At 44.4% G+C, this 27,949-nt stretch overlaps 6 protein-coding genes across 7 annotated transcripts in view; 5 read left to right on the forward strand and 1 right to left on the reverse strand.

Moving 5' to 3' along the window:
- LOC144696981 (uncharacterized) overlaps positions 1–27,949 on the forward strand; it is a 159,756-nt gene that overhangs the window by 122,311 nt on the left and 9,496 nt on the right. The gene's annotated exons all lie outside the window — the stretch shown is intronic.
- Positions 1–27,949, forward strand: part of LOC144697450 (uncharacterized) — a 190,551-nt gene that overhangs the window by 62,919 nt on the left and 99,683 nt on the right. The gene's annotated exons all lie outside the window — the stretch shown is intronic.
- The window catches only part of LOC144697124 (uncharacterized), a 162,906-nt gene that overhangs the window by 12,524 nt on the left and 122,433 nt on the right, over positions 1–27,949 (forward strand). The window lies entirely within an intron of this gene.
- On the forward strand, positions 136–6,717 carry LOC144697936 (uncharacterized). The gene is made up of 2 exons (XM_078569895.1): positions 136–195; positions 656–6,717. Exons 1-2 carry the CDS (start codon positions 136–138, stop codon positions 1,517–1,519), a joined length of 924 nt encoding a protein of 307 aa, XP_078426021.1. The 3' UTR covers positions 1,520–6,717.
- LOC144697127 (uncharacterized) overlaps positions 16,363–27,949 on the reverse strand; it is a 215,081-nt gene continuing 203,494 nt past the window's right edge. Inside the window, exons 2-3 of the mRNA XM_078568964.1 lie at positions 19,229–19,336; positions 16,363–18,111 (exon numbers count right to left, since the gene is read on the reverse strand). Of these exons, the coding sequence (XP_078425090.1) occupies positions 16,915–17,757 (843 nt within the window). The 5' untranslated portion in view covers positions 17,758–18,111; positions 19,229–19,336 and the 3' untranslated portion in view covers positions 16,363–16,914. The remainder of the gene's footprint in view (positions 18,112–19,228; positions 19,337–27,949) is intronic.
- LOC144697179 (uncharacterized) overlaps positions 25,258–27,949 on the forward strand; it is a 148,190-nt gene continuing 145,498 nt past the window's right edge. The window contains exon 1 of one of the 2 annotated variants that reach the window (XR_013580315.1): positions 25,258–26,223. Coding sequence is in view for 1 of the 2 variants with exons in the window: in XM_078569046.1 (XP_078425172.1) it covers positions 25,332–26,060 (729 nt within the window). In the remaining variant the exon portion in view is untranslated. Of the gene's footprint in view, positions 26,772–27,949 lie in introns of those variants that run through there. The other variant, XM_078569046.1, reaches the window with a different exon arrangement.

The raw sequence follows: 27,949 nt of genomic DNA on the forward strand, positions 1-27,949 counted from the left end.
ATCTCTGATCAAGTAATACAGCTTTGTGTGTTAAACACATTTTTAGTCCAGAATCTATACGTATGTGTATGTATTAAGTTTACTGCCTGCACCAAGATTTTTGGGTCTTCACATCCTGGACAGGAAGTGGTGAGCATGGATCTGTTTATCAGCATGAATCAGCACCTTCAGGAGAATTTGGAGGGTGTATATTCGGTACAGCAGAATGAGAAAGGAGGGAGAGTGTGTGGGATGGAGATTTACACCTTTTGGAGAACGAGAGAGAAAAGAGTATTCCATAGAAAATAGAAATGTCTGTTCTGCATTTCTGTCCTGTACTGACAGTGATGACTTTTGTAAACATTTTTTGCAGGATATTAGAAGAGGAGGATTTGCAGACAGAAAACCAAACATCACATCAAGATCTGACAGAACCACTTGATTCATTGGGACATGAGTGTCATCGGCCTTTGAATCTAGAGGGAGACCTGTTTGTTCTGCCTGCATCAAATGATTATGAACATCAGTGTGACTGGAAAAGCACCGAGTGTTCCAGTGCACTGACTCTGATAAAAGCTTCAACTAGTTACACAGCCTGAGAAAACATTGCACCATTCACAACAGGGATCTGTGTTCTGTATGAGGGTGAGGCTTCAACTGATCACCGAACCTGGAGAGTCACAAGGACACCCACATCACGGAGAAACCATGGAAATGTGGGGACTGTGGGAACGGATTCAAATCCCCATCTGCGCTGGAGATTCATCGACGCAGTCACACTGGAGAGAGGCCATTTACCTGCTCAACATGTGGGAAGGGATTCAGTAATTCATCCACGCTGCATGCACACCAGCGAGTTCACACTGGGGAGAGGCCGTTCACCTGCTCTGAATGTGGGAAGAGATTCACTCGGCAATCCCACCTGCAGACACACCAGCAAGTTCACACCGGGGAGAGGCCATTCATCTGCTCTGTGTGTGGGAAGGGGTTCATTCATTCAGGCAACCTGCAGACACACCAGCGAGTTCACACTGGAGAGAGGCCATTTACCTGCTCCACGTGTGGGAAGGGTTTTAGCGATTCATCCACCTTGCACAGACACGAGCCAGTTCACACCGGAGAGAGGCCGTATACCTGCTCTGAGTGTGGGAAGGGATTCGCTCGGCAATCCCACCTGCAGACACACCAGCGAGTTCATACCGGGGAGAGGCCGTTCACCTGCTCTCAGTGTGGGAAGAGATTCAGTCATTCAGGCAACCTGCTGAAACATGAGCGAGTTCACACTGGGGAGAAGCCGTTCATCTGCAGTCAGTGTGGGAAGGGATTCACTTGGTTATGCAGCCTGCAGACACACCAGCGAGTTCACAGTGGAGAGAGGCCGTTCAGCTGCTCTTTGTGTGGGAAGGAATTTAGTGAATTATCCACCCTGGGGAAGCACCAGCGAGTTCACACCAGGGAGAGACCGTTCACCTGCACCGAGTGTGGGAAGGGATTCACTTGGTTATCCAGCTTGCTGAGACACCAGCGAATTCACAAATGATTCCAGGCGTTGGGTTCTGCTGTTATTGCTGCTGTTAATCACATCCAGGACTGAACCATGTTCATTCTAACACTTGATGAAGTGGGAGGGACAGAAGGTTTCTTCCTGCCGTTGTCTGACAGCTGATTTTGAGCAAAGAAAGTTGAACAGAATTTTGACAATGTGAGAGAAATCGTATTCATGGAAGAATTTAAAAACCACATTTCATGAGCTGTCAGGGCATATCTGCAGGACCCGTAAGGTTTTTAATATAAGGGAAGCTGCTGTTTTAGCTGATGGCTATGATTTAACCCACAGACACCTGGCTGGCAGCAAACCACAGGTTGGTAAGGTGGGTCGTATGATAATGAACAGAACTTGTGGTGAGGACAGGAGGAATGAACAAAGAGATTCTCCCCAGGTGGTAAAAAAATCTAGTGTAGAGCATATTACTGAGTCAGAAAGACCAACATGTTTTCACTGTCATAGAGTTGGACATTTAAATACAGCTTATTGGAAATTAAAAACTAAACCAGTGGCATTGGTGAAAGTGGCTGGTGTTTCTCCAGAGGAGATTGTACCAAAGAGGGAAGCTTGTGAGAAATCAATACCTTCTAATGTATTTACCATGGGTGTAAATAAAGACATGCGGGATTATGAAGAATTTCTATTTGAAGGGGAAGTCATTCCAAAAAAGAACCTCAAAAGATTGTTAACCTGTGAGATGCTGGTTTAGCTCAGTGCAAAATATTTAGACTTTTCTTCAAAAAGTTCACTGAATAAAAATGTATTGGTACGGGGTATTGATGGGGAGTGCGTGAGAATCCCATTGTGTAGAGTGAATTTAAACTATGCTTTAGTAAAAGGCTCTGTTATTGTTGGTGTTGTTTCTAAATTACTGATTACAGATGTAGATTTTATATTGGGGAATGATTTAACAGGTGATATTGTTTTTCCACTTTCTGGGACTGTGATCACAGTTCAGAAGATGTTTCTATGAGTAAAAAGCCCTCGCCTATTGGTGACCCAGTTAAGCAACAAACCGATACAAGTAAAGATACTGATGTATCCACCTTAGTACTTGACAGTGTAGTCAGGAAAAGTGCCTGAATCATTTCAAGATAAAAGTCCACCACAGAAGGGACTAAGTCCTCAAAGTAACCCTGAAGGGTTAACGATCCCTAACACTGAATTACATGTGGCTGCCAGTGCTGAAGCAGAACAAGATATAGGAGCAGCAGGAGTTCAGGCAAATGGACAGTTCACAAAAAGAAACATTTAAAACCTCAAAATGATCGGAATGAAGGGGTTTGTGAGCAACGTGGAAGATTCAAAAAGCTAGAATAAAGATGAAAGTCCAGAATGAATAAGCTGTCGACATTGCAGGAAAGGAATGAAATAAAACTGGGTCTGAATGGGGACACCTTTAACAAACCTTTGGGATGTTCCCAGGAACAGAAGTGAATGAACCTTCAAGATATCGTTAAGTATAAGGGAACTCGTAGGGAGAAGTTAAAATGTAGAACTGGGTTCATAACATAAACTATAGCGTTCAGTTCATAGTGCTGGTTTTTAATATTCTTTTGTTTTATATCTACAGTAAAATTTGTTTTTGTTTAAAAACGTGGAATCTTGTGACACAATTCTTTCATTTAATCACTGGGTGTTCGAATTTCTCTTTAAAGGTTAATTGACCAGACTGGGATCGTAACAATACGCACAAGCAATATTTCAAAACAAATCAAAGAGGAAAAAATATGATTTTCCTTCTTTTGTACAAAGCATTATTACATTGTAAGACATGCCTCTTCAAGGATCCCCAACAATTTCTTAGTTCGAGCATTTCTTTTCGTGAAACAATCTGATAATTGATGACAAAAAATGGAACTAATTGTAGTCCCTTCTAAAGCAGGAGAGCTATCGCCCAGCACAGAGGCTAATTTGGGATTTCTCTTATAGGCCATTTGTTAGGGACTATACCCTCCAACCATCTGAAGTGAATTCTTTACTTGAATCGTCCATGCCAGTGCAGTTGTTAACTTGCAGTTTGGCTGATCAGCTAAGATTTTCTGCAGCATTTCATCGATCACCGCGTGATTCCTTTCACAGAGTCCATTGCTGAAAGGACTTTCAGCTGTGGTGTTCATGACCATAATGTTCATGTTTTCACACACGTCTCTAAACTTGTCATTAGCAAATTTCCCCTCCATTATCAGTCAGAAACTTAGCTGGTGCCCCAGGTCCAGTCCCTATCCATCACTCCATGACTTGGTCTATAATCTCCATTTTGTCCTTGCCGTGTATTATTGGAGAATGACTAAATCGGGTTACCATGTCTATAAAGTGTAGAATGAAAGTATTTCTGTCTTTGTCCCATCCCCTTAGATCTATGGCAACTACCTGGTTAAAGTCACGTGCCAAGGGAAGGTTTACAATAGGATGTGACGGCATCCTCCCATACTTTTTACACATTTCACACTTTGCACTTATCTCTTCTATAAGCCTCGTATTCTCTTCATCAACCACCCATGCATCTTTTAGCAGGATTTTTAATCTTTGACAGCAAGGATGAACAAATTGTCTATGTCGCTTTAACAGTTTGCTTTTTTTCTCTCTGATTCTTATCGCCTGATTCCATTAATCCTTCTGAAACATTCTGATTAGAAACATCAGGTATTGTTTATGTCCTGATTGAGTCAACTGGGGATCACACCAACGAGACCCCTAAATGCTCTGACTGTGGGAGCGGCTTTAAAAACACTGCAGAACTGATGTTCCACCAGCGCATTCGTACTGAGGGGAGACTGTTCATCTGCTCTCACTATGCAAAGAGATTGAGAACATCATCCATCATCGCACCGGCTGACACACCATCGAGTTCACATCAGGGAGAGGCCGTTCACCTGCTCCGAGTGTGGAAAAGGATTCAGGTATTCATCCAACCTGCTGAGGCACAAGTGCAGTGACACCAATTGGAGACGCTTTAGATGCTCTGTGGGTGTAAATAGAATCGATGTTAAGTATTTTCAGGTGGAGGGCATTTATTGGATGGAGCACATGTAAAGACACCCTTACTGACATGGAGTGGAGTCGAGTTAGGAGGTATGCACCTGTAAATGTTTCACTCAGTGAATAAATCTATACCAAGTAAAGATTGGCTCCAGTTTCTTCCTTCACAATCAGGCTGTCAGGATTATAACATGGCAATAGAGAATGCTTATCTTTCGCTGGAGGTTGGAAACTAAAGGAAAATAAAATTTCAGTCTCACAGGTGCCTTAAAAGGTGTTTCCCCACAGTTTCCTGTGAACAATGTTTGTGTGTGTGAATGTGGACATCTCACTCTTGCAGTGAGTGAGTCACTGTAAAATCACCCAGCAGCAAAACCTTTTGACTGCAAAGAAAGGGTTAGTTTATTTCACTCCGCTGCTCTGGAAGTTACTTACACACACACACATATACACACACACACATATATACACACACAGCCACACACACACACAAAAAGATTAATTATAGATGAAGATAAAATAATACTTATAAAAAGTGATTCAGTTCAGTCTCTGTTGTTTGGTGCAGGCCTGGGACTGTTGAAGTCGAGCTGTTACATTGTCTGATGGGAAGGGTTTGAGGTTGTGGGATTGCCTCCGCCGCTGTGATATGCCTTCCATTGTCAAATGGCCAGAGGTTACTTTCAGAGGTCAGCTTAGTAGATGGAGTCAGGTTCACAGGGAGGAGAGAAGGTTCCTTGTTTCTGGTTGTCCGGGTGCGGCATTTTCAAACTGCTCAGTTACTGACAGCAGAGCCCTTGGCTGTTTCTGGATCCCTTTCTCTGTCTCTCTCTCTCTCCCTGTTGAGAAGCAGTTTCCTCTCTGCTGCTCTGAAGCTGTTTCACGATGGATCTGTGTCTCAGCAGCTTGCTCTGCCTTTTCTATTCTTGATGGCAGGCAAGCCAAGATGGCCACTGTGTCAAAACCCCAAACCAGGTTCCCAATGAGACGAGTGGTGATTCCATTCCAGCTCTGAATTCCCAGATGCCTTTCAAGTCTGGGCCTCCATTGTCCTTAAAGGGAAACCATCAAGTCGATGGATCTTATTGACACTTGTAGAAATGCTCATTGAATTTCAAACGTCTGTTTTTGTAGATATGTCAGAGAATGTCTTTGTCTCTTGGGAAGTGGTTCCAGCCGGAATCCACAAGGAGAAAATCAGGTGACCCTCGGAGTCCATTCTGAAAACAGTCTTTCAACTCAGTCCAAAGTTTAAAAATGTAACCTTGAAAAGAGTTTGTTACAAATCAGCAACATCATAACTGCACATTTTAACATTTTAATTTTTAAAGTATTTTCCCTTCCCTTTGCCCCTGCCAATGGCACCTACTTTAAGTTGACCAGTGCATTGAAATATTTTTAATTAAATATTTTATATTTAACAATAACGAACCATAACTTAAATAAATAAATATTTCGATCAATCTTCTCTCTGTGAGGATTCCAATGCCTTCTTGAGCTGACTTTGGACAGACCGACTGCTTTTTCCCACTCAGCTCCCACAGCTTCTTCACAGCTCTGTCTAAACTCACTGTTCATGCTGACTGCTTTCTGCCACAAGACTGACTGCCTTTCACCATGGGCACCACTGGAGATTTCTTCCTCTGGCCGCAGCCAGACAAATCTCCCCTCACCAGTTCCAAGTGAGCTTCAAACTACACAAGACCAAATCTGCAACTTTCTCTGTGAGAAACATCCAGCTAAATGAAACAAAAGAACCTTCGAACCCCCACAGCCCATCTCCATGGCAACACGGCATGCTTTGGGAGGTTCCAAACAGAAACGCTAACTAAATATATTCTACCTTCAAAACACCCTCTCGTTCTGCGATCCATGTGAAATATGAAAAAAGATTTTCAGTACAAGTTTCAAAGAGAATCAGCCACTGGAAACAAAGTCATGAGACTGGCCAATCCAGCAGAAAGAAACTCTCCAACCCTCCCACTTCACCAAGTGTCAGAATGAACATGGTTCAGTCCTGGATGTGATTAACAGCAGCAATAACAGTAGAATCCAACCCCAGAAATCACTTGTGAACTCGCTGATGTTTCTGCAGGCATATTAATTGAGTGAATCCCTTCCCACAATCAGAGCAGCTGAAGGGCCTCTCTCCAGTGTGAAGTTGCCGGTGAGTCAGCAGGTTTGAGAACTGAGTGAATCCCTTCCCACACTCAGAGCAGGGGAATGGTTTCCCCCCGGTGTGAACTTGCTGGTGTGTCTGCAGGATGGATGACCTGCTCAATCCTATCCCACAGATGGAGCAGGTGAATGGCCTCTCCCCTGTGTGACTGCGCCAATGAATCTCCAGATCAGACGGGGCCTGAAATCCCTTCCCACAGTCCCCACATTTCCACGGTTTCTCCGTGGTGCAGGTGTCCTTCTGTCTCTCCTCGATCGAATATCAGTTGAAGCCTCGTCCTCACACAGAACACGTAAACGGTCTCTTTCCGCTGTGAACGGTGTGATGTTTTTCAGGCTATGTAACTGGTTGAAGCTCTTTCCACAGTCAGTGCACTGGAAACACTCTCACTCGGGTGTGTGTGTCTCAGGCCTTTTCCAGTCCCCCTGATGTTTAAAATCATTTGAAGCAGCCACAACAGACAAATGTTTCTAGTTCTAAATTCAAATGCTGATCATATTCAGGGCCCGATGAATCGAGTGACTCTGTCAGATCTTGACATCTGGTTTGAGATTTCTGTCTGTAAATCCTCCCCTTCTAACATCCTGTAAAAGGAGTTTACAAAAGTCATCACTGTCAGTACAGGATGGAAATTCAGAACAGACAATTCTAGTTTCTGTGGTACTTTATTTCCTCTCTCATTCCCCAAAAGCTGTAAATCTCCATCCCACACACCCTCCCTCCATTCTTACTCTGCTGTGCCTAATATACACCCTCCCAATTCTCCTGAAGATGACCATTCATATTGTTCGACAGATCCACGCTCACCGCTTCCTGTCCAGGACACAGCAGTCATAAGAAATAGGAGCAGGCGTAGGCCATTCAGCCCATCGAGCCTGCTCACCATTCAACAAGATCATGGCTCATCTGGCTGTGTCTTTAACTCCATTTTCCTGCCTGTTCCCCATAACCCTTGACTCCCTTGTCAAACAAAACTCTGTCCAACTCATCCTTGAATATATTCAATGACCCACTTCCACTGCTCTCTGGGGAAGAGAATGCCAAAGACTAACAGCCCTCTGAGAGAAGATATTCCTCCTCATCTCCATTTTAAATGGGAGGCACCTTATTTTTAAACTGTGTCCCTATTTCTAAACTCCCCCATGAGTGGAAACATCCTATCAGCATCTACCCTGTCAAGCTGCCTCAGAATCTGATATGTTTCAATAAGATCACCTCTCATTCTTCTCAACTCCAATTTGTATAGGCCCAACCTGCTCAATGTTTCCTCATAAGACAACCCCTTCATCCCAGGAATCAGCCGAGTGAACCTTCTCTGAACTGCTTCCAATGGAAGTCTATCCCTCCTTAAAGAAGGAGCCCAGAACTGTACACAGTACTCTAGGTGTGGTCTCACCAATACCCTGTACAGCTGCAGCAAGACTTCCCGACTTTTATACTCCATCCCCCTTGCAATAAAGGCCGACATTCCAATTGCCTTCCTCATTACTTGCTGTACCTGTATACTGACATTTTGTGATTCATGTACAAGGACACCCAGATCCCTCTGCACTGCAGCATTCTGCAGCCTCTCTCCATTTAAATAATATACCATTAGTCAAGAAGGGTAGTAGGGATAAACCAGGTAATTACAGACCAGTGAGTCGAACATCAGTGGTAGGGAAACTATTGGAAAACATTCTGAGGGACAGGATTAATCTCCACTTGGAGAGGCAGGGATTAATCAGGGATAGTCAGCATGGCTTTGTCAGGGGGATATCACGTCTAACTAATTTGATTGAATTTTTCGAGGAGGTGACTGGTTGTGTAGACGAGGGTAGTGCACTTGATGTAGTCTACATGGACTTCAGTAAAGCTTTTGACAGGATCCCACATGGGAGAATGGTCAAGAAGGTAAGAGCCCATGGGATCTAGGGCAATTTGGCAAATTGGATCCAAAACTGGCTTAGTGGCAGGAGTGTACATTAATGATTTAGATGTGAATATAGGAGGTATGATCAGTCAGTTCACATAAAAGATGAAAATTGGTGGTGTCGTAACCAGTGAGGAGGAAAGCCTTAGATTACAGGATGATATAGTTGGGCTAGTAAGATGGGCAGAGCAGTGGCAAATAGAATTTAATCCTGAGAAGTGTGAGGTGATGCATTTTGGGAGGACTAACACAGCAAGGGAATACACAATGAATGGTAGGACCCTAGGAAGTACAGAGGATCAGAGGGACCTTTGTTACATGTTCATAGATCCCTGAAGGCAGCAGCACAGGTAGATCAGGTGGTTAAGAAGGCATATGGGATACTTGCCTTTATTAGCCAAGGCATAGAATATAAGAGCAGTGAGGTTATGTTGGAGTTGTGTAAAATGCTAGTTAGGCCACAGCTGGAGTACTGTGTGCAGTTCTGGTCGCCACATCATAGGATGTAATTGCACTGGAAAGGGTGCAGAGGAGTTTCACCAGGATGTTGCCTGGGCTGGAGCATTTCAGCTATGAAGAGAGATTGGATAGGCTAGGGTTGATTTCCTTAGAGCAGAAAAGGCTGAGGGGGACCTGATAGAGGTATACAAAATTATGAGAGGCATAGGTAGGGGAGATAGGAAGAAATGATTCCCTTTAATGGAGGTGACAATAACCAGGGGGCACAGATTTAAGGCAAGGGGCAGGAGGTTTAGCGGGGGTTTGAGGAAAACGTTTTTCACCCAGAGGCTGGTTGAAATCTGGAACACACTGGCTGAGGGGGTGGTAGAGGCAGGAATCCTTCACAACATGAAGTATTTAGATGAGCACTTGAAATGCCATAGCATACAGGGCTATGGGCCAAGTGCTGGAAAATGGGATCAGTGTAGATAGGGGCTTGATGGCCGGCATGGACACAATGGACCGCAGTGCCTGTTTCTGTGCTGTATAACTCTATGACTCAAATATTCTACTTTTGTATTCTTCCTGGTAAAGTGAACAATCTCACATTTCACACATTATACTCCATCTGCCAATTTTACTCCCACTCACTCCACCTACCGCTATCCCTTTGCAGACTCTTTTGGTCCTCCTCACAACTTGCTTTCCTACCTATCGTTCCATCATCAGAAATTTTGGCTACAATACAGTCAGTTCCTTCGTCCACGTCATTTATGTGGATTGTAAATTGTGAGGGCCCAGTACTGATCTCTGCAGGACTCCACTGCTTGCACGTTGCTAACCTCAAAGTGATCCATTTACCCAGATTCTCTGCTTCATGTTAGTCTGCCAATCCTCCATCCGTGCTAATATATCACTCCCAACACCATGAGCTCTTATCTTGTGCAGTCACCTTTTACGTGGCCCCTTAGCGAATGCCTTTTGAAAATCCAAATCTGTGGCATATACAGGTTCCCCAATGACAGGTGTTAGACTGACTGGCCGATAGTTCCCAGCTTTTTGTCTCCCTCCTCTCTTGAATGGTTGAGTTACATTTGTAGTTTTCCAATCCGCTGGGACCGTTCCAGAATCTCAGGAATTTTCGAAGCTGACAAACAATGTATCCACTATCTTTGCAGACACTTCCCTTCAGGCATGAGGAAACAGGCCATCAGGTCTCAGAGACTTGTCAGCCATTAGTCCCATTAGTTTTCCTGGGACTTTTGCTATAGAGATCATGATCGTTTTAAGGTCCTCCTTCTTTTGTCCCCTGCTTTTCTAGTATTCTTGGGATGTTCTTTGTATCTTCCACTGTGAAGACAGAGACAAAATACTTGTTCAAAGCCTTTGCCAGTCCCATCTTTCACACTATTAATTTCCCAGTTTCATCCTCTAAGGGATCGAGGCTCACTTTCACTATTCTTTCCCTTTTATATACTTCCAGAAGATTTTACTGTCTGTATTTATATTTCGTGCTAGTTGTCAGTCATACTCCAGTTCTGTCTCTTTTTTTGTTCATGATGCTATGCTGGTGCCTAAGATTTTTCCAAACTTCTGGCCCCCACTAATCTTTGCAGCATTGAAAATCATCATCCAGGCTGCTAGTCTTAAATATATGTATGTAGCTATAACAATGGGCTAAGTGTAATATACAGGATAGGATTATTTGAAAAGAGATATATGTATGAAATGAGGAAGAACATTATATCAGCAGCAGGTGGTCATGTCCTGGAACTCGCTACCTCTGAGGCTGGTGGAAGTGGAAACAATCAATAATTTCAAAATAAAATTGGCTGATCACCTGAAGGAAATAAACTTACAGGGGAACGGGGATATAGAGGGGGAATGGGACAGTCTGGATTGCTCCACAGAGAGTTGGCATGGACTCATGTTGCTGAATGGACTACTTCTGTGCCTTAATGACTCTTTGACTAGAAATATATAATGTGCCTACAGTACTATATTACAAAACTAGAAATAATAAATGAACTTCATTACCGAACCATAAATAATATATTTAATATTTACCATATAAAAACACTAGACATATCTCTGTCCTAAGATAAAAGCAAAATACTGCGGATGGTGGAAATCTGAAACAAAAACAAAAATAGGTGGAAAAACTTAGCAAGTCTGACAGCATCTGTGGAGAGGAAGACAGAGTTAACGTTTCAAGTCCGTATGACTCTTCATCAGATCATCTTCATCATCAGATATCTCTGTCCTATATTAATTTAATGTCCCCTTAAATGTCAGCCATCTTCTGGGGAAACCATCCCTTTAATTGTGAACATTAGGAAAGAGACCATCCTTTTAGCCAGACAAATAAATATGTCAAGCTGAGGGAGCAAAGGATGTCAATGTCTTTAAGAGAGAGAGAGACCTGGGCCAACCTTTCCAGAGTCTGCACCCTCCCTGGATTCACTTCCTTTCCCTTCAGTTCCTGCAAGTCAACAATTTCCCCCCAGAATGAGAAAAGAAATGGAAAGGGGAAGAAAAAAAAGTGTTTTACTCACAGATGTTGGACACAGGAGGAAGTTTTAGTCTGTGTGAAGCTTAATCTTCATTCACACAAAGCCCGCGCTCTGATTGGCTGGAGGACCAGAGTCCTTCCAGTCTTCCAACTGTTCCCAATGGTCAGTCTCTCAGCATGACGGGAAGGGGGCGGGCTCACCCCCCGCAAATTCGCAACTTGCCCTCTCCCGAGTTCTCCGAGCGGCTTCTCGCTCTGGCCGGAGACGTCAGCCGGTTGCCTGGAAACCTTGGCTCGAGGAGGTGGAGGGGGACAATGGGTGGGGGCGGGGCTCTCGTGTCCGCGCGCCTGGCCTACAGACTGGAACCTGAGGACGTCGCCGCGGAGCAGAGTGATTCCTATTGGCTGATTCAGGCAGGGTCCCAATGTGGACGTCACAATGCGGAAGTTGGACAATGAGCTTCAAACTAAAACCTCCTCCTCTGGGCAACATCTGTGAGGAAATCAATGTTTCCCCCTTTCCATTTCTTTTCTCATTCTGGATGCAAATTGTTGACTTGCAGGAACTGAAGGGAAAGGAAGTGAATCCAGGGAGGGTGCAGACTCTGGAAAGGTTGGCCCAGGTCTCTCTCTCTCTCTTAAAGACATTGACATCCTTTGCTCCCTCAGCTTGACACATTTATTTGTCTGGCTAAAAGGATAGTCTCTTTGAGCATGGGAGTACACGTTTCCACTGAAATGATCTGCAAAAGCTGATCAAGTACATTTTATCCTGTGCAGTAAATCATGCTTTTCTTACCACTACAGGTAGATCTAAAATAAATACATTTGTCTCTGTTCCATTGAGTCTGCAGCACAGAGCCAGGCCAGTTGGCTCAATTGGTCTCTGTCAGTATTTATGCTCCACATGAGCCTCCACCCACCTCTCTTCATCTCCCCCATCAGCATATCCTTCTATTCCTTTCTGCCTCATGTACGTATCTAGCTTCCCCTTAAATGTATTCATGCTATTCACCTCAACCACTCACTGTGGTAGTGAGTTCCACATTCTCACCACTCGCTGGGAAAGAGGTTTCTCATGAAATCCCTATTGGATTATTGAACCCCTTCATAATCTTAAAGACTTCCATCAGGTCACCCTTCAGTCGTCTCTGGTGCTGCTCTTCAGGACTAATTCTGCTTCCCTCCGGTGTCAGAGTCCAGACTCAGGTTGCACTTGCATTTTATCTGGAGCTTTCATGTGAAGCAAAACCATGACCAGGTACTTGCTCCACAGGGAATGGGCTGCAAACCTATCCCCCGCCCTGCTCGCACAACACACTGCTACTCTTGCATCTTGCTCGTCTATTCCTCACACCCAAGAAGCAGGAGCAGCTGCCACATCATTAATAAGCTGAGAATTGTGGAAAATCCATTGTCGACTCTGTAGGATTTCGGATTTCAAACTGGCCTCTGGGATCTCGGAGGGTTTCACAGGGTCACCAGATCTGGGATCCAATTTATTACAAGCGGGGAGCAGTGCATCTTGTAAGTTCCACAATCTATATTTTCTGTACTTACTGACTCATTATCTATTTCTGTCGATGTTTGCTGATTTAAATATGAAAACATTCTGCGATGTAAGCGGCATTTCCGATCGGGTAACTGCCTTTGGAAAATGTGTCAGGATTGACGGGGTCCCTCCCACATAGTGAATCATAATAAAGCAGCCCAACTGGATTGGTGTCCCATCCACCACCCACACACAGTAGCAGCCAGTGTGTCCCATCCACAAGATGCACTGCAGCAACTCACCAAGGCTCCTTAGACAGCACCTTCCAAACCCACGACCTCTACCATCTAGAAGGACAAGGGCAGCAGACGCATGTGAACACCACCACCTGCAAGTTTCCCTCCAAGCCACTCACCATCCTGACTTGGAAATATATCCCCGTTCATTCACTGTCACTGGCTCAAAATCCTGGAACTCTCTCCCTAACAGCGCTGTGGGTGTCCCTACACCACATGGACTGCAGTGGTTCAAGGAATGGCTCACACCACCTTCTTAAGGGTAATTAGGGATGTGCAATAAATGCTGGCCGAGCCAGCGACGCCCACATCCCATTAAAGAACAGAGTCTTTGGTTCTGATCAGCTCCCCGTGACAAACAAAAACAAACAGGCCACGTTGCCCCAATCAGTAACGTGAATACACCCATTATCTGTTCACCTCTTCTTGAGCCTGACTGGCTTCTGCTGCCTCGCTCTGTGTGGAGATTCTCACTGACTGTTTCTGGTCACTTTCCTCGCCAGGCACCAAACTAGAATGTTAACATCCCAGTCGGACTGTTCATGTTTAAAGGGAAATCTGAACAGCCAGTGATTAACTTAGGCCACAAAATTTCATATTTTTAAATGAAAATGAACTTTACCGTATATATAAAAAAACTGAACAAAGTAAGCACTCTACCTGAAAACTATAGTTTATATCTACGTGTGCTGTGAATCCAGTTTTCCTTTTACTCCCTCCCCAAGAGTTCCCTTTTCTTACAAAATGTTGATGGCTCATTCACTTTCTTTAGGTACCAGCCCAAAGTTATGCCACAGCCCTCTGGCATTTACTTTGATTTGTCCCCAGTTTCCCAGTCTGGCACTCAGACTTCCAGAGCTTTCTCTCTGTGAGGATTCCACTGCCTTCTTGAACTGACTTTGGACAGACCAACTGCTTTTTCCGAGTCGGCTCCCACAGCTTCTTTACAGCTCTGTCCAAACTCACTGTTCACGCTGACTGCTTTCTGCAACAAGGCCAACTGCCTTTCACCATAGGGACCCCTGGAGATTTCTTCCTCCAGCCTCCAGCTGGGCAAATCTTCCAGCCTCTTTTCCCCTCACACAAACTCCAAGTGAGCTGCAGCCTCCTCAAGACCAACAACTCATTCTTATGTTGGTCAAAATCTTCTTTGGCCACTTTCAGAATATCACTCAGATGCTTTTTATGATCAAGCAGAAAGGTTTGATATTCTTAAGATAAAAGCAAAATACTGCAGATGCTGGAAATTCAGAGAAGAATCATATTGACGCGAAATGTTAACTCTGTTTCCCTCTCCACAGATGCTGCCAGACCTGCTGAGTTTTTCCAGCATTTTCTGTTTTCATTTCAGGTTTGATATTCTTGTTTGGTCTGATCATGAAACAATTTGTAATCTTTCAGTTTTTCCCCATCCCATTGAGGATGAATTTTATTTAACTCTCTGTGAATGATGTCGACAGCTTCCTCATTTTGAACTTTGATTTTTCTTTCTAATACTTTGAGTTTTCCATGCGATTCACAAATTCCGTGTCTCCTTTGGCCGCTCTGGCTTTGTAGCAACTTTCTCTAATGAGATAAAATATCCCCCAATTCCGTCCTCAGTGAAATGAGGCGATAGGCGAAGATTCTTTGTCAAATCAAAACTCGGAGTGGGACTCGACTCCTCATGTGAACTATTAGGTTCTCTTTCACCATCTAAATTAAGCTTTCCTTTAGCCAGTTCAAAGTTTCCAGTTTGTTTAGAACATAAGAACTAGGAGCAGGAGTAGGCAAATCAGCCCCTCGAGCCTGCCCCGCCGTTCATTATGATCATGGCTAATCTCATTGTGGCCTCAACTCCAATTTCCCGCCCTCTCCCCATAACCTTTCAACCCATTACTAAATAAAAATCTGTCTATCTCCTCCTTAAATTTATTCAGCGTCCCGGCATCCACTGCACTCTGAGGTAGTGAATTCCACAGATTCACGGCCCTTTGAGAAAAGTAATTCCTCCTCATCTCTGATTTAAATCTACCACCCCTTAGCCTAAAACTATGGCCTCTCATTCTAGAATGCCCAGAAGGGGAAACATCCGCTCCATGTCTACTTTGTCTATCCCCTTTAGCATCTTATATACCTCAATTAGATCTCCTCTCATCCTTCTAAACTCTAGCGAGTATAGGCCTAAACTGCTCAATCTCTTCTCATAAGACAAGCCCCGCACCTCTGGAATCAATCTAGTGAACCTCCTCTGAACTGCCTCCAGTGCAACTACATCCTTCCTCAACTAAGGGGACCAAAACCGTGCACAGTACTCCAGGTGCGGTCTCACCAATGCCTTGTACAGTTGCAACAACACTTCCCTATTTTTATATTCTATTCCTTTAGTAATAAATGCCAAAATTCCATTTGCCTTCCTTATTACCTGCTGTACCTGCATACTAACTTTCAGCGACTCATGCATGTGGACACCCAGATCCCTCTGCTCTGAAGCATTCTGAAGTTTCTCTCCATTTAAATAACAAGTCGCCTTTTTATTCTTCCGACCAAAATGGATAACCTCACACTTATCCACATTAAACTTCATCTGCCAAATTTTGGCCCATTCACCTAACCTGCCCTCTCTTTGGAGCTCCCTATTTCTTTCCTTGTCTGTTTCTTCCCTTTCTGTATCCACTGGAGGTTAGAAGAATGAGAGGTGATCTTATTGAAATATATAAGATCCTGAGGGGACTTGACAGGGTGGATGCTGAAAGAATGTTTCCCTTTGTGGGAGAGACTAGAACAAGAGGACACAGTTTAAATATAAAGGGGTCTCCCATTTAAGATGGAGATGAGGAGAATTTTTCTCTCTCGGAGGGTCTTTAGTCTGTGGAATTCACTTCCACAGAAATTAGCGGAAGCAGGGTCATTGAGTATATTTAAGGTTGAGTGAGAAAGATTCCTCATTGACAAGGGAGTTGAAGGCTGGTAGACAGTGAAGTAGAATTGAGACACAATCAGATCAGCCGTGATCTTAGTGAATGGCAGAGCAGACTCGAAGTTCCGAATAGCCCACTCCTGCTCCTCATTCGTATGTTTGTTGTGTATGACTGCTTTCTGCCACAGGACTAACTGCCTTTCTGGGTGAGGGTTACTGCAGATTTCTTTCTCCAGCTCCAAGTGAGGCAAATCTTCCAGCTTCTTTTCCACCCTCACCAACACCGAGTGAGTTGCAAAGTACCCAAGACCAAATCTGTGACTGTCTTCTCTGAGAAACACCCAGATAAATTCAACAAAAGGACCTTCTAACCCCCATAGCCCATCTCCATGGCAAAGTGGCATGTTTCAGGAGGTTCCAAACTGAAATGCAAACTAAACATTGATGATTTTCAAAACACCCTTTCATTCGGTGATCCATATGAAATATGAAACCAGGTAATTGCAACATGGTTCAAAGAGCATCAGCCGCTGGAAGCAAAGTCGTGAGACCAGCCAGTCCAGCAGAAAGAAACCCTCTGACCCTCCCACTTCACCCTCCCACACCATCAGAATGAACATGGTTCAGTCCTGAATGTGATTAACAGCAGCAATAACAGCAGAATCCAACCCTGGAATCACTTGTGAACTCGCTGGTGTCTCTGCAGGCTGGATAACTGAGTGAATCCCTTCCCACACTGTGAGCAGGTGAATGGCCTCTCCCCGGTGTGAACTCGCTGGTGTGTTTGCAGGCTGGATAACTGAGTGAATCCCTTCCCACACTGACAGCAGGGAAATGGCCTCTCCCCAGTGTGAACTCGCTGGTGTCTCAGCAGGATGGATGAATCAGAGAATCCCTTCCCACATTCAGAGCAGGTGAATGGCCTCTCCCCGGTGTGAACTCGCTGGTGTGTCAGCATCTTGGATAGCTGAGTGAATCCCTTCTCACATACAGGGCAGGTGAACGGTCTCTCCCCAGTGTGAACTCGCTGGTGTGTCTGCAGGTTGGATGACCGACTGAATCCTTTCCCACAATCAGAGCAGGTGAATGGCTTCTCTCCAGTGTGAACTCGCTGGTGTGTGAGGAGAGTGGATGAATCACTAAATCCCTTCCCACACACAGAGCAGGTGAATGGTCTCTCTCCAGTGTGAAATCGATGGTGTGTCACCAGGCTCGATAACCGACTGAATCGCTTTCCACACACAGAGCAGGTGAATGGCCTCTCCCCGGTGTGAACCCGCTGGTGTGTCTGCAGGTTGGATAACTGAGTGAATCCCTTCCCACACTCAGAGCAGGTGAATGGCCTCTCCCCGGTGTGAACCCGCTGGTGTGTCAGCAGGTTGGATAACTGAGTGAATCCCTTCCCACATTCAGAGCAGTTGAATGGCCTCTCTCCAGTGTGAACATGTTGATGAGTTTCCAGCACAGATTGGAACCGGAATCCCTTCCCACCATCCCCACATGTTGATGGTTTCTCCATGGTGCAGGTGTCCTTATTTCATTGTATGTTTGATGATCAATTGAAGCCTCATCCACACACACATGTGTATGGTCTCTCCCTACAGGGAATGGTGTATTAATTTTTCAGTCTGTGTAACTGGTGAAAGCTCTTTCCACAGTCGGTATACTGGAACACTCTCACTCAGGTGTGTGCGTGTTTCAGTGCTTTACCCGTCCCCCTGATGTTTAAAATCGTTTTAAGCAGACAAACAATTCTCCTTAGAGTTTCAATGACCAGTGATATTCAGCTCCTGATGAATTGAGTGATTCCATCAGATCACAACATGGTGCTTAGTTTGAGATATTTGACTGTAAATCCTCCCCTTCTAATATCCTGCAAAAGAAGTTTACAAAAGTCATCACTGTCAGTACAGGATAGAAATTCAGAACAGACAATATTAGTTTCTTTGGAGCATTCTTTCCTCTCCCACTGCCCCAAAGCTGTAAATCTCTGACCCATACACTCTTCCTCCATTCTCACTCTGCTGTACCAAATATACACCCTCCCAATTGTCCTGAAGGTGCGGATTGATGCTGATCGACAGACAAATCCATGCTCACTGCTTCCTGTCCTGGGCACAGGGACCTGAAACTCTTTATGCAGGCTGCTAGCCTTTTAGTTTCTAAATTACTGGAATAAAAATGTGTGTAATACTGTGCACTAGAACTGTGTTATTTGCTTGGAAATGGAGGGAGGATGCAAGGAAGAACTTTCTTTGGGAGCAAGTGGTGATGACCTGGAACTCGCTGCCTATGAGGCTGGTGGAAGTGGAGACGATCAATGATTTCAAAATTCAATTTGATGGGCCCTTGGAGGAAATAAACTTACAGGGGAATCGGGATGTAGAGGGGGAATGGGACCGACTGGATTGCTCCACAGAGTCGGCAGGAAGTCTAGTGATGACTCCAAGACTGGAAATACATAATGTAGCTACAGTTCTATAGAATAAGGCTAGAAATAATAATAAATGAACTTTAATACAGAACCATGAATAATTTATATAAAATATATACCTTATAACAAGACAAGACATGTCTGTTCTGTTGAAGGGTCATGAGGACTCGAAACGTCAATTGTGCTCTTCTCCACCGATGCTGCCAGACCTGCTGAGTTTTTCCAGGTATTTCTGTTTCTGTTCAAGACATATCTCTGTCCTATATTAATTTACTGTCCCCTTAAGTGTCAGCCACCTCCTGGGAAAACCACCCCTTTAATTGTGAACATTAGGAAAGAGACCATCCTGTTAGCCAGACAAATAAGTGTGTCAAGCTGATGGAGCAAAGGATGTCAATGTCTTTAAGAGAGAGAGAGAGAGACCTGGGCCAACCTTTCCAGAGTCTGCACCCTCCCTGGATTCACTTCCTTTCCCTTCAGTTCCTGCAAGTCAACAATTTCCCCCCAGAATGAGAAAAGAAATGGAAAGGGGGAGAAAAGAAAGTGTTTTACTCACAGATGTTGGACACAGGAGGAAGTTTTGGTCTGGGTGAAGCTCAATCTTCATTCACACAAAGCCCACGCTCTGATTGGCTGGACGACCAGAATCCTTCCGGTCCTCCAACTCTTCCTAATGGTCAATCTCCCGCATGAAGGCAATGGGCAGCGGAAGCCTTCGTTGGCGCGGGAGACCCTTTGACCTCCATGATGAGTTGAGCGGTTGGCCAATGGGAAACTCCATTCTCTGCTCATGCGCAGCTTCCCATGTCCCTCGGACATGCGCAGTCCTGGGCCGCCCTCCCGCGTGGCGGATAGAGCGGTTTCCCCAGCGCGGGGGATTGTGGGCACTGCCACCGCCATTGCCCATCCGGAGCCCAGCTCCAAACCCCTGGGACTGGGATGGAAAGTGGGGGTTGGGGGCACAGTGACCCCACCCTGACACAAAGTACATGTGGGTAGATTTGGATTTGATTGTGACTTCCCCTTAGCAAAACAGTTTGTTAACTTCAGGTATAAAGATTTAGACACCTGGGTGACATATTGGGGAGGGCACTCGCTGAGTGTAAAACTGAACCCGAGGGTCAGAACCTTCAGGGGAAGAGAATTGAGGAAAAAGCAGAAGTAGGATAATAAGATGAATTAGTGTTAAATTCAATAGGGAGGAGGGCTTGCATTGGGGGGTGGCAGATATTTATAATTTGAAGGAGGAGAAACATGTCTTACGATAATTAGAATTGTCACTTCTGAATTTCTATCCTGTATTGACAGTGATGACTTGATAACGTCAACCCCATTGCACCCATTCATAATCTTGAAGTCCTTTATCAGGTCAACCCTCAGCCTTGGCTTCCCCAGCCTGTTCACTCTATCCTGTAAATTAAACACTCTTCGTTCTGGTATCATCCTTGTGAATCTTTCTTGCATCTTCTTGACGTCCTCTGTCACTTTAAAAGGAGTGTATAATTAAAATTTAAGCTCAGTTTAATTTGGCTGCAGGCACCTAATTTCTTGATTCCAAATTGACCCTCGAAGATACTTTAGTTCAAAGCAGACTTAAGCATCAGGCAAGACCGGACTCTGGAGTAGCAAATAATATTAATACTTATTTAAAAGAAAAAAGTTTACTTACAAAATACACAAGCGACTTTCCCCACCTCAATTGGGCGACCACCCCAGGCAGAAGTGTGAATCTTCCTCAGGTTTCTGAACCAACAGCGATTTCCCACAATCCTGCCCCAGGGGTCCCTCAGTTTCTCCACGAATAGAGTCCAACTCACAAGACCAAGATGGGTCTTGAAACCTACTTTTAACGCCTGAATTAATATTAACTCATCTTGAATCAGGCCAGTTGTCATTAGACAATTAGTCATTGTTGTTACTGGGTTAGTTTTATTGGATTTAACTCATTCCATACATTATTCCATGGAGCAGAGCAATTGGATTGTTCAGGATCATTCTTTTTATCTGAGGTTAGACAATGTTATGGACCAAGATGGGAGGATTGCGCAGTTAATTCTAGCCCCACATCTTCACAGGTCATAACAATAGTTTAAATGTTTAATTCACCCACAAAACAGGTCAATTGTTATCCTTTGATACTGTTATTCCCAGCTGAAAAAAACTCTAACCAGGCTTCTTTCAGTAAACACAAAAGATTGACTTATTATAAAACAAATTACTTTTTAAAAACAAATGAATGAACTGGTTAACATACAGCTTGTAGTTTAGAAGTGCAATGATTTTCCCCTTTTAAAAAAAATATTCGAACCCCCATACACACACACAGAACGGGACAAAACAAATACAGTCTCCTGGAGAAGCTGGAGTATGGGAAAGTTTCTTTTAAAAGGATAACATTTGAAGAGATCACAACACTGTTGATCTAACAGAATTCTGGTCACAATAGGTCTGGAGGTTCCTTCAGACGGATTTTTTGGTAAAACTGTCATTGATGACTCTTATTTGTCACAACTCTGCAGACCTTAGAAAAACAGACAAATTACCCTGATGGGACATTTTTGAGGAAGGTTTTCAGACGAAGGTGGAGCAGAGAGAGGGAAAGAGAGAGTATGTTTTTCAGCTTGATTCTAGGGCAAACACACACTCTCAGACTCAGGGTTCTAAAGGACTAAGATGTTCAAAGACTACTTCTCTTAGGCCAGATGTTTTTAACCAATCAGCAAGAGTCTTCAGCCTGGCAACAGCGGCTCTTTGTTAATTTAGATATACAAAGTATCTGTTCCCCCTCCAGGTGTTCCCGCTGGGTAGCTTAATTCGGCCGTGGTTTATTGAAGAATAGTACATTCACAGCCCTGAATTAAAATTCCAGACTTTTAAAAATAACTCAGGAGGGAGAATGTCCAAAATTCAATGTTCTTCAAATTATCCAAAAACGGGCTCCTCAGAACAAGATCATGAGCGGTTTACATCGAGGAAATAAAGAGAAACTGTTTCCACTGACAAAAGGGTTGTTAACCAGAGGACACAGATTGAAGGTGACTGACATAAAAGCCAGAGGGGAAATGAGGAAGATAAATCTTTACACAGTGAGGTGTTGTGATCCAGAATGCATTGCCTGAAAGGCTGGTGGAAGCAGATTCAACAAAGGAATTGGATAAATACTGGAAGGGGACTAGTTTGCAGGGCTCATAGGGAAAGGGCAGGGTAGTGGGACTAATTGAGTCACTCTTTCAAAGAGCCAGCACAGGCACGATGGGCCGAATGGCCTCCTTCTGTGCTGTGAAATTCTCTGATCACAGATAAATAAATGTGTGTCTGTAATATGTACAGTGATGTCAATAATGTCTGGAATTCCCTTTGTGACGTTTCAGAATTTTATCCCTTTCTTTCCAGTTTAGTTTCAGACAAAGAGAACAAAAGCAAATCACTTCCAGTACATTGAGCAGCCCCGATGTCTATTCTCAGCCAGCATTGCACAGGGGGAAAAGGGCTGGATTCTCAGACCAGCAAGTCAAGGCTCCCTCAGTAAATGGCCACTTCCCACAATGGATTCAGTGGCCTCTGAAGGAAAGCAGCCTCGGTCCACACTGGGTGTTCCTGCCTCCCCCCCAGGGTTTCTCAATGCATTTCACTGCCGATTAAGCTCTTTCTGAAGTGTCGGCACAACGGGAAACGTGGCAGCCAATTTGTGCACAGCAAAATTCCACAGTTGGCAATGTGATGATTACCATGCCACCTGTTTTTACTGATATTGATTAAGGGATAAATATTAGGCCCCAGGACTTGTCCCCCTGCAGTATTTATCCAATTCCCTTTGTTGAATCTGCTTCCACCAGCCTTTCAGTTAGTGCATTCCGGATCACAACACCTCACTGTGTAAAGATTTATCTTCCTCATTTCCAGTCTGGCTTTTCTGTCAATCACCTTCAATCTGTGTACTCTGGGGAACAACCCTTTTGTCAGTGGAAACAATTTATCTTTATTTCCTCGATGTAAACCGTTCATGATCTTGATCACCTCTATCAAATCTCCTCTTGGCCTTCACTGCTCCAAGGAGAACAACCGCGGTCTCTCCAGTGTGTTAACATCACTGAAGTTCCTCATTCCTGTCCCTGTACTAAATCCCTGCACCCTTTCCAAGGCCTTGACATCCTTCCTGAATTATGGGGCCCATATATGGGGTTCATTTCTAGAGAAATAGCATTGGAAAGCAGAGAGATGATGTTTAACTTGTATCGAAGCTTGGTGAGGCCACGCTTGGAATAGTGTGAAGTTTCTGGGTCCCCATAATTATAAAAGGGATAGAGAGGTGTAAGCTGACCTGGACAGTAGATTTTAATTTAACTCGACCATCCTTAGGGAGTTTTTACACTGTATTAAGCTAACAGGGTCAAGATGGCATTTTATACTAACACTGGGCTAAAAAAAGCCATGTATTCTGTATCATCCTTTACATGTAATTAATCAAGAGTTACCGTGGAATTACTAACAAGCCAGAAACACACTGAAATAAGCAGTGAGACTCAATGTATAATTGAAGAATAAGTAATTAATCAAGTAGTTGTTAAGACTCGACAGGATGCTAATGTTTGAAGTTTAAAATATTAATTTGCTGCTGTAAACACTGTCCGTAGCAACAGAGATTACTCAACTACAGTCCATGGCTGTCTCGGGCACCTGTAAGAGGATGAATGGAGGCTTCTCTAAACTCAGATATAAGAAAGGTTCTGAGCAGTCCTATTGTTCTGCTCCATGGAACAATGTATGGAAATGGTTAAATATTAATCAAATTAACCTAGTAACAACAATGACCAATTGTCTCATGAGGACAGACCTGATTCCAGATGAGGTGATGTTAATTCAAGGGTTAAAAGTTGCTTTTAAGAACCATCTTGGGTTTGCGAGTTGGACGCTAGCTGTGGAGGTACTGAGTGAATCCTGGGGCAGGATTGTGGGAAATCGCTGTTGGTTCAGGAACCTGAGGAAGATTCACACTTCTACCTGGGTTGTTGCCAAATTGAGGTGGGGAAAGTCGCTTGTCCATTTCATATGTATACCTATTTCTTTCAAATAAACACTGGCATGATTTGTTATTTCGGAGTCCGGTCTTGCCTGATGGTTAAGTCTCTTTCAAATTAAAGTATTTGAGAGGGTCAATTTGAAACTTGAGAGGTTCAATCTGGAACCTAGTAATTAGGCGCCTGCAACCAATTTTATTTACATACCCCATTAACACTGACAGGGGGCCTCCAGAACGTGCAAGAAAGATTCACAAGGATGATACCAGAACTGTTTCAGTTACAGGATGGATTGAACAGGTACGGAATATTTTCTCTAGAAAAGAGAAGGCTAAGGGCTGACCTGATAGAGGACTTTAAGGATATGACAGGGTGTGATAGGGCTGATATCATCAAGTCATCACTGTCAGTACAGGTAGAAACTCAGAACTGACAATTCGAGTTGTCATGAAACAAGTTTATCCCACTTAATCTAGAAATTTCTGTCCCCCGCAATCGCCCACATTCTTATTGATTGTAATAGTAACTTATCCGACGATTCTCGTCCAGCTTTTCCACCAAATTATCCTCCCCTGAAGGTGCTGACTCTCGGATTCAGTTTCACACTCACCTATTGCCCTTCCCAATATGTCAGCCAGATGTCTAAATCTTTACACTTGAAGTGAACAAACTGTTTTCCTAATGGGGCGTCACAGTGAGTACCCCCATGTAGTTTGGTCGCTGCGCACCCCACCCCCACTTTCCATCCCAGTCCCAAGATTTTGGAGACTGGGCTCCTGATGAGTAATGGCGTTCGCAAGTCCCATAATCCCCCGCGCTGGGGAAACCGCTCTATCCATCGCGCGGGCGGGCGGCCCGGGAGTGCGCATGTCCAAAGGCGAGGGGAAGCTGCGCATGTGCTGGGGAGACGATGCTGCGCATGTGAGCCTGCGGGTTTTCGGAAGGAATGCGCATGTGCGGGAGTAAGTTGGGGACCGGCACAAAGCCCGCGCTCTGATTGACCGGGGGACCATTGTCTGTTCCGTCTTCCAGCCTTTCCCATTGGACAACAGCTCAGCGCGGCTGGCGGGCAAAGTCTCTCCCACGTGGGGTTCCGCCCCTCATTGTGTTCAGGTGGGGAATTGACCAATGGGAAGTCTGCAGCACCGGGAGGACTCTGGTCCTCCAGCCAATCAGAGCGCGGGCTTTGTGTGAATGAAGATTGAGCTTCACAGACTAGAGCTTCACAGACTAAAACTTCCTCCTGTGTCCAACACTTTCTTTTCTTCCCCTTTCCATTTCTTTTCTCATTCTGGGGGAAAATTGTTGATTTGCAGGAACTGAAGAGAAAGGAAGTGAATCCAGGGAGGGTGCAGACTCTGGAAAGGTTGGCCCAGGTCTTTCTCTCTCTCTCTTAAAGACATTGACATCCTTTGCTCCCTCAGCTTGATACATTTATTTGTCTGGCTAAAAGGATGGTCTCTTTCCTAATGTTCACAATTAAAGGGGTGGTTTCCCCAGGAGATGGCTGACATTTACAGGGGCAGTAAATTAATATTAGTCAGAGATATTCACAGTGGGGTGAGGCTGTGCACGTGTTCTGTGTGAGGACGAGGCTTCAACTGACCTTCAAACCTGGAGAGTCACAAGGACACCTGCATCATGGAGAAGCTGTGGAAATGTGGGGACTGTGGGAAGGGTTTCCGGTTCCCGTCTGCGCTGGAAACTCATCGACGCATTCACACTGGGGAGAGGCCGTTCACCTGCTCCATGTGTGGGAAGGGATTCACTGATTCATCCACCCTTCGGAAACACCAGCGTGTTCACACCGGGGAGAGGCCATTCACCTGCTCCGAGTGTGGGAAGGGATTCAGGGATTCATCCCACCTGTTGACACGCCAGCGAATTCACACCAAGGAGAGGCCATTCACCTGCTCGGAGTGTGGCAGGGGATTCAGTCATACATCCCACCTGCTGACACACCAGCGAGTTCACACGGGGGAGAGACCGTTTACCTGCTCTGTGTGTGGGAAGGGATTCACTCAGTCTTGCAACCTGGTGATGCACCAGCGGGTTCACACTGGGGAGAGGCCGCTCACCTGCTCTTTGTGTGGAAAGCAATTCAATCACTTATCCAACCTGCTGAGGCACAAGCGAGCTCACAGTGGAGAGAGGCCGTTCACCTGTTCTGAGTGTGGGAAGGGATTCACTGATACATCCAACCTGCTGAGACACCAGCGAATTCACTCCGGGAGAGACCATTCACATGCTCTGAGTGTGGGAAGGGATTCAGTCAGTTCTCGAGCCTGTGGAAACACCAGTGAGCAATGGAGAAGCTATTCGCCTGCTCTGAGTGTGGGAACGGATTCTCTCAGTCACCACACCTGCTGACACTCCAGCAAGTTCACAAGTGATTACAGGGGTTGGATTCTGCTGTTATTGCTGCTGTTAATCACATCCAGAACTGAACCATGTTCATTCTAACAGTTGGTGAAGTGGGAGGGTCGGAGGATTTCTTTCTGCTGGACTGGCCGATCTCACGACTTTGCTTCCAGTGGCTGATGCACTTTGAGCCTGGGAGTGCCCATTTCCACTAAAATGATTCACAAAAGCTGATGAAGGACATTTATTTTATCCTGTTTCTTCAACCACGACAGGTAGATCTGAAATAAATGCATCTGTCTCTGTTCCATTGATTCTCGAGGCTGGAGAGAGGATTTATGAGAATGATACGAGTCATCAGTTAAACGGTGCATTCTCCATGGCAACGCATCCACCAATCAGAGTTCATTTGCCAACCAATCAGCACTCTCTTCTCATGAAGTATTAATTGTTGTTCCCTTCACATTTGATATTCTTGTGAACGTTCTGGTGAGTGCAAGATGAAAAACTTCGACGTCTCTTTTTTCCGCAATTACTGTTTTAATTAACAAACAGTAACATATGATTGAATAAGTAGTGAGCCTTAATTGAGTTACAGTTAATTAATCAATAATGAATCAGTAGTTATGGTAAAAGACTGAGCTTTATTTGCTGTATAAATGTAAAAGCTTAATTGCTGTGTATGTAAAGAATGTGCAAGGAAGATAAATGTACTGACAAGAGAGACCTTCTAGCTCTGATTGTCCTCAACATTTGATTCTGTATGAATTAGGGATTGTATAGAATCAGATAAAGGGATAGTGAAACAGTTCTATTGTATTCCTGTCTAAGATAATGAGAGAAGGTGGTGTAAGTAATTGAGGATCCAATTAATTTAACTAGTAGCCAAATTGACCAATTGTCATGTTACAACAGGCCCAACTGTGATGTGAGGTAATGGTCACTCTGGGAATAAAAGTAGAGTTTCTGAAGGCCTTCCTTGCTAGCCAAGTCCTGAAGACTCCCGAGGCCGAGTTCCAAGGAAATTACTGTCAGAGAAGGAGCCAGACTCCCGAGGGCGAATTCCACAAGAATTACTGTCAAAGCAGGGGCCAGAGAGGGTTATGCTTCTACAGACTGATCACCCGCATGATGTTGCAAATGTCAATGTCTTGAAGTTGTGAAGTAAACATTTTTCTTTTAATAAGCTCCTTTTTAAATTTACTATCCAGAGAATTCTGCCTTTGCCTTAGTTGGTTGAAGTCTTGTCCGACCCAAAGTGAATTTATTAAATGGCAAGTTGGAGGTGGCTGAAATCAATTATATTACAGATAACAAGATCAGGTAACATCAATCTTAAATTTAAAAATGTGCATTTATATAGCGTCTTTCACAACCACAAGATGTCCCAAAGCGCTTTACAGCCAATGAAGTACATTTGAAGGGCAGTCACTGTTGTAATGTAGGAAACGCGGCAGCCAATTTACACACAGCAAGATCCCACAACAGCAATGTGATACTGACCAGATGATCTGTTTTTAGTGATGTTGATTGATAAACATTGGCCACGACACCGGGGATAACTCCCCTGCTCTTCTTCAAAACAATGGCCATGGGAACTTCTATGTCCACCTGAAGCAGCAGACAGGGCCCTTGGGTTAGCACCTCGTCCAAAAGACTGCAGCTCTGACAGTGCAGCACTCCCTCAGTGCTGGCACTTGGAATGTTGGATGTGATTTTTGTCCTCAGTCCCCTGGACTGGGACTTAAATCAACAACCTTCTGACTCAGAGGTGGGAGTGTGATCCACTGAGCCATGGCTGACACAATAGACAGTACAACGTTAGAAAGGGAAATTAACCCTTTATAATCCCACTCGTTTTTCCTCCAGTGACTAAGCCAATAATTAAAAACCCTGGT

Source organism: Cetorhinus maximus, chromosome 23 (assembly GCF_964194155.1).
Source record: "Cetorhinus maximus chromosome 23, sCetMax3.hap1.1, whole genome shotgun sequence".
In the NCBI taxonomy this organism is placed as follows: domain Eukaryota; kingdom Metazoa; phylum Chordata; class Chondrichthyes; order Lamniformes; family Cetorhinidae; genus Cetorhinus; species Cetorhinus maximus.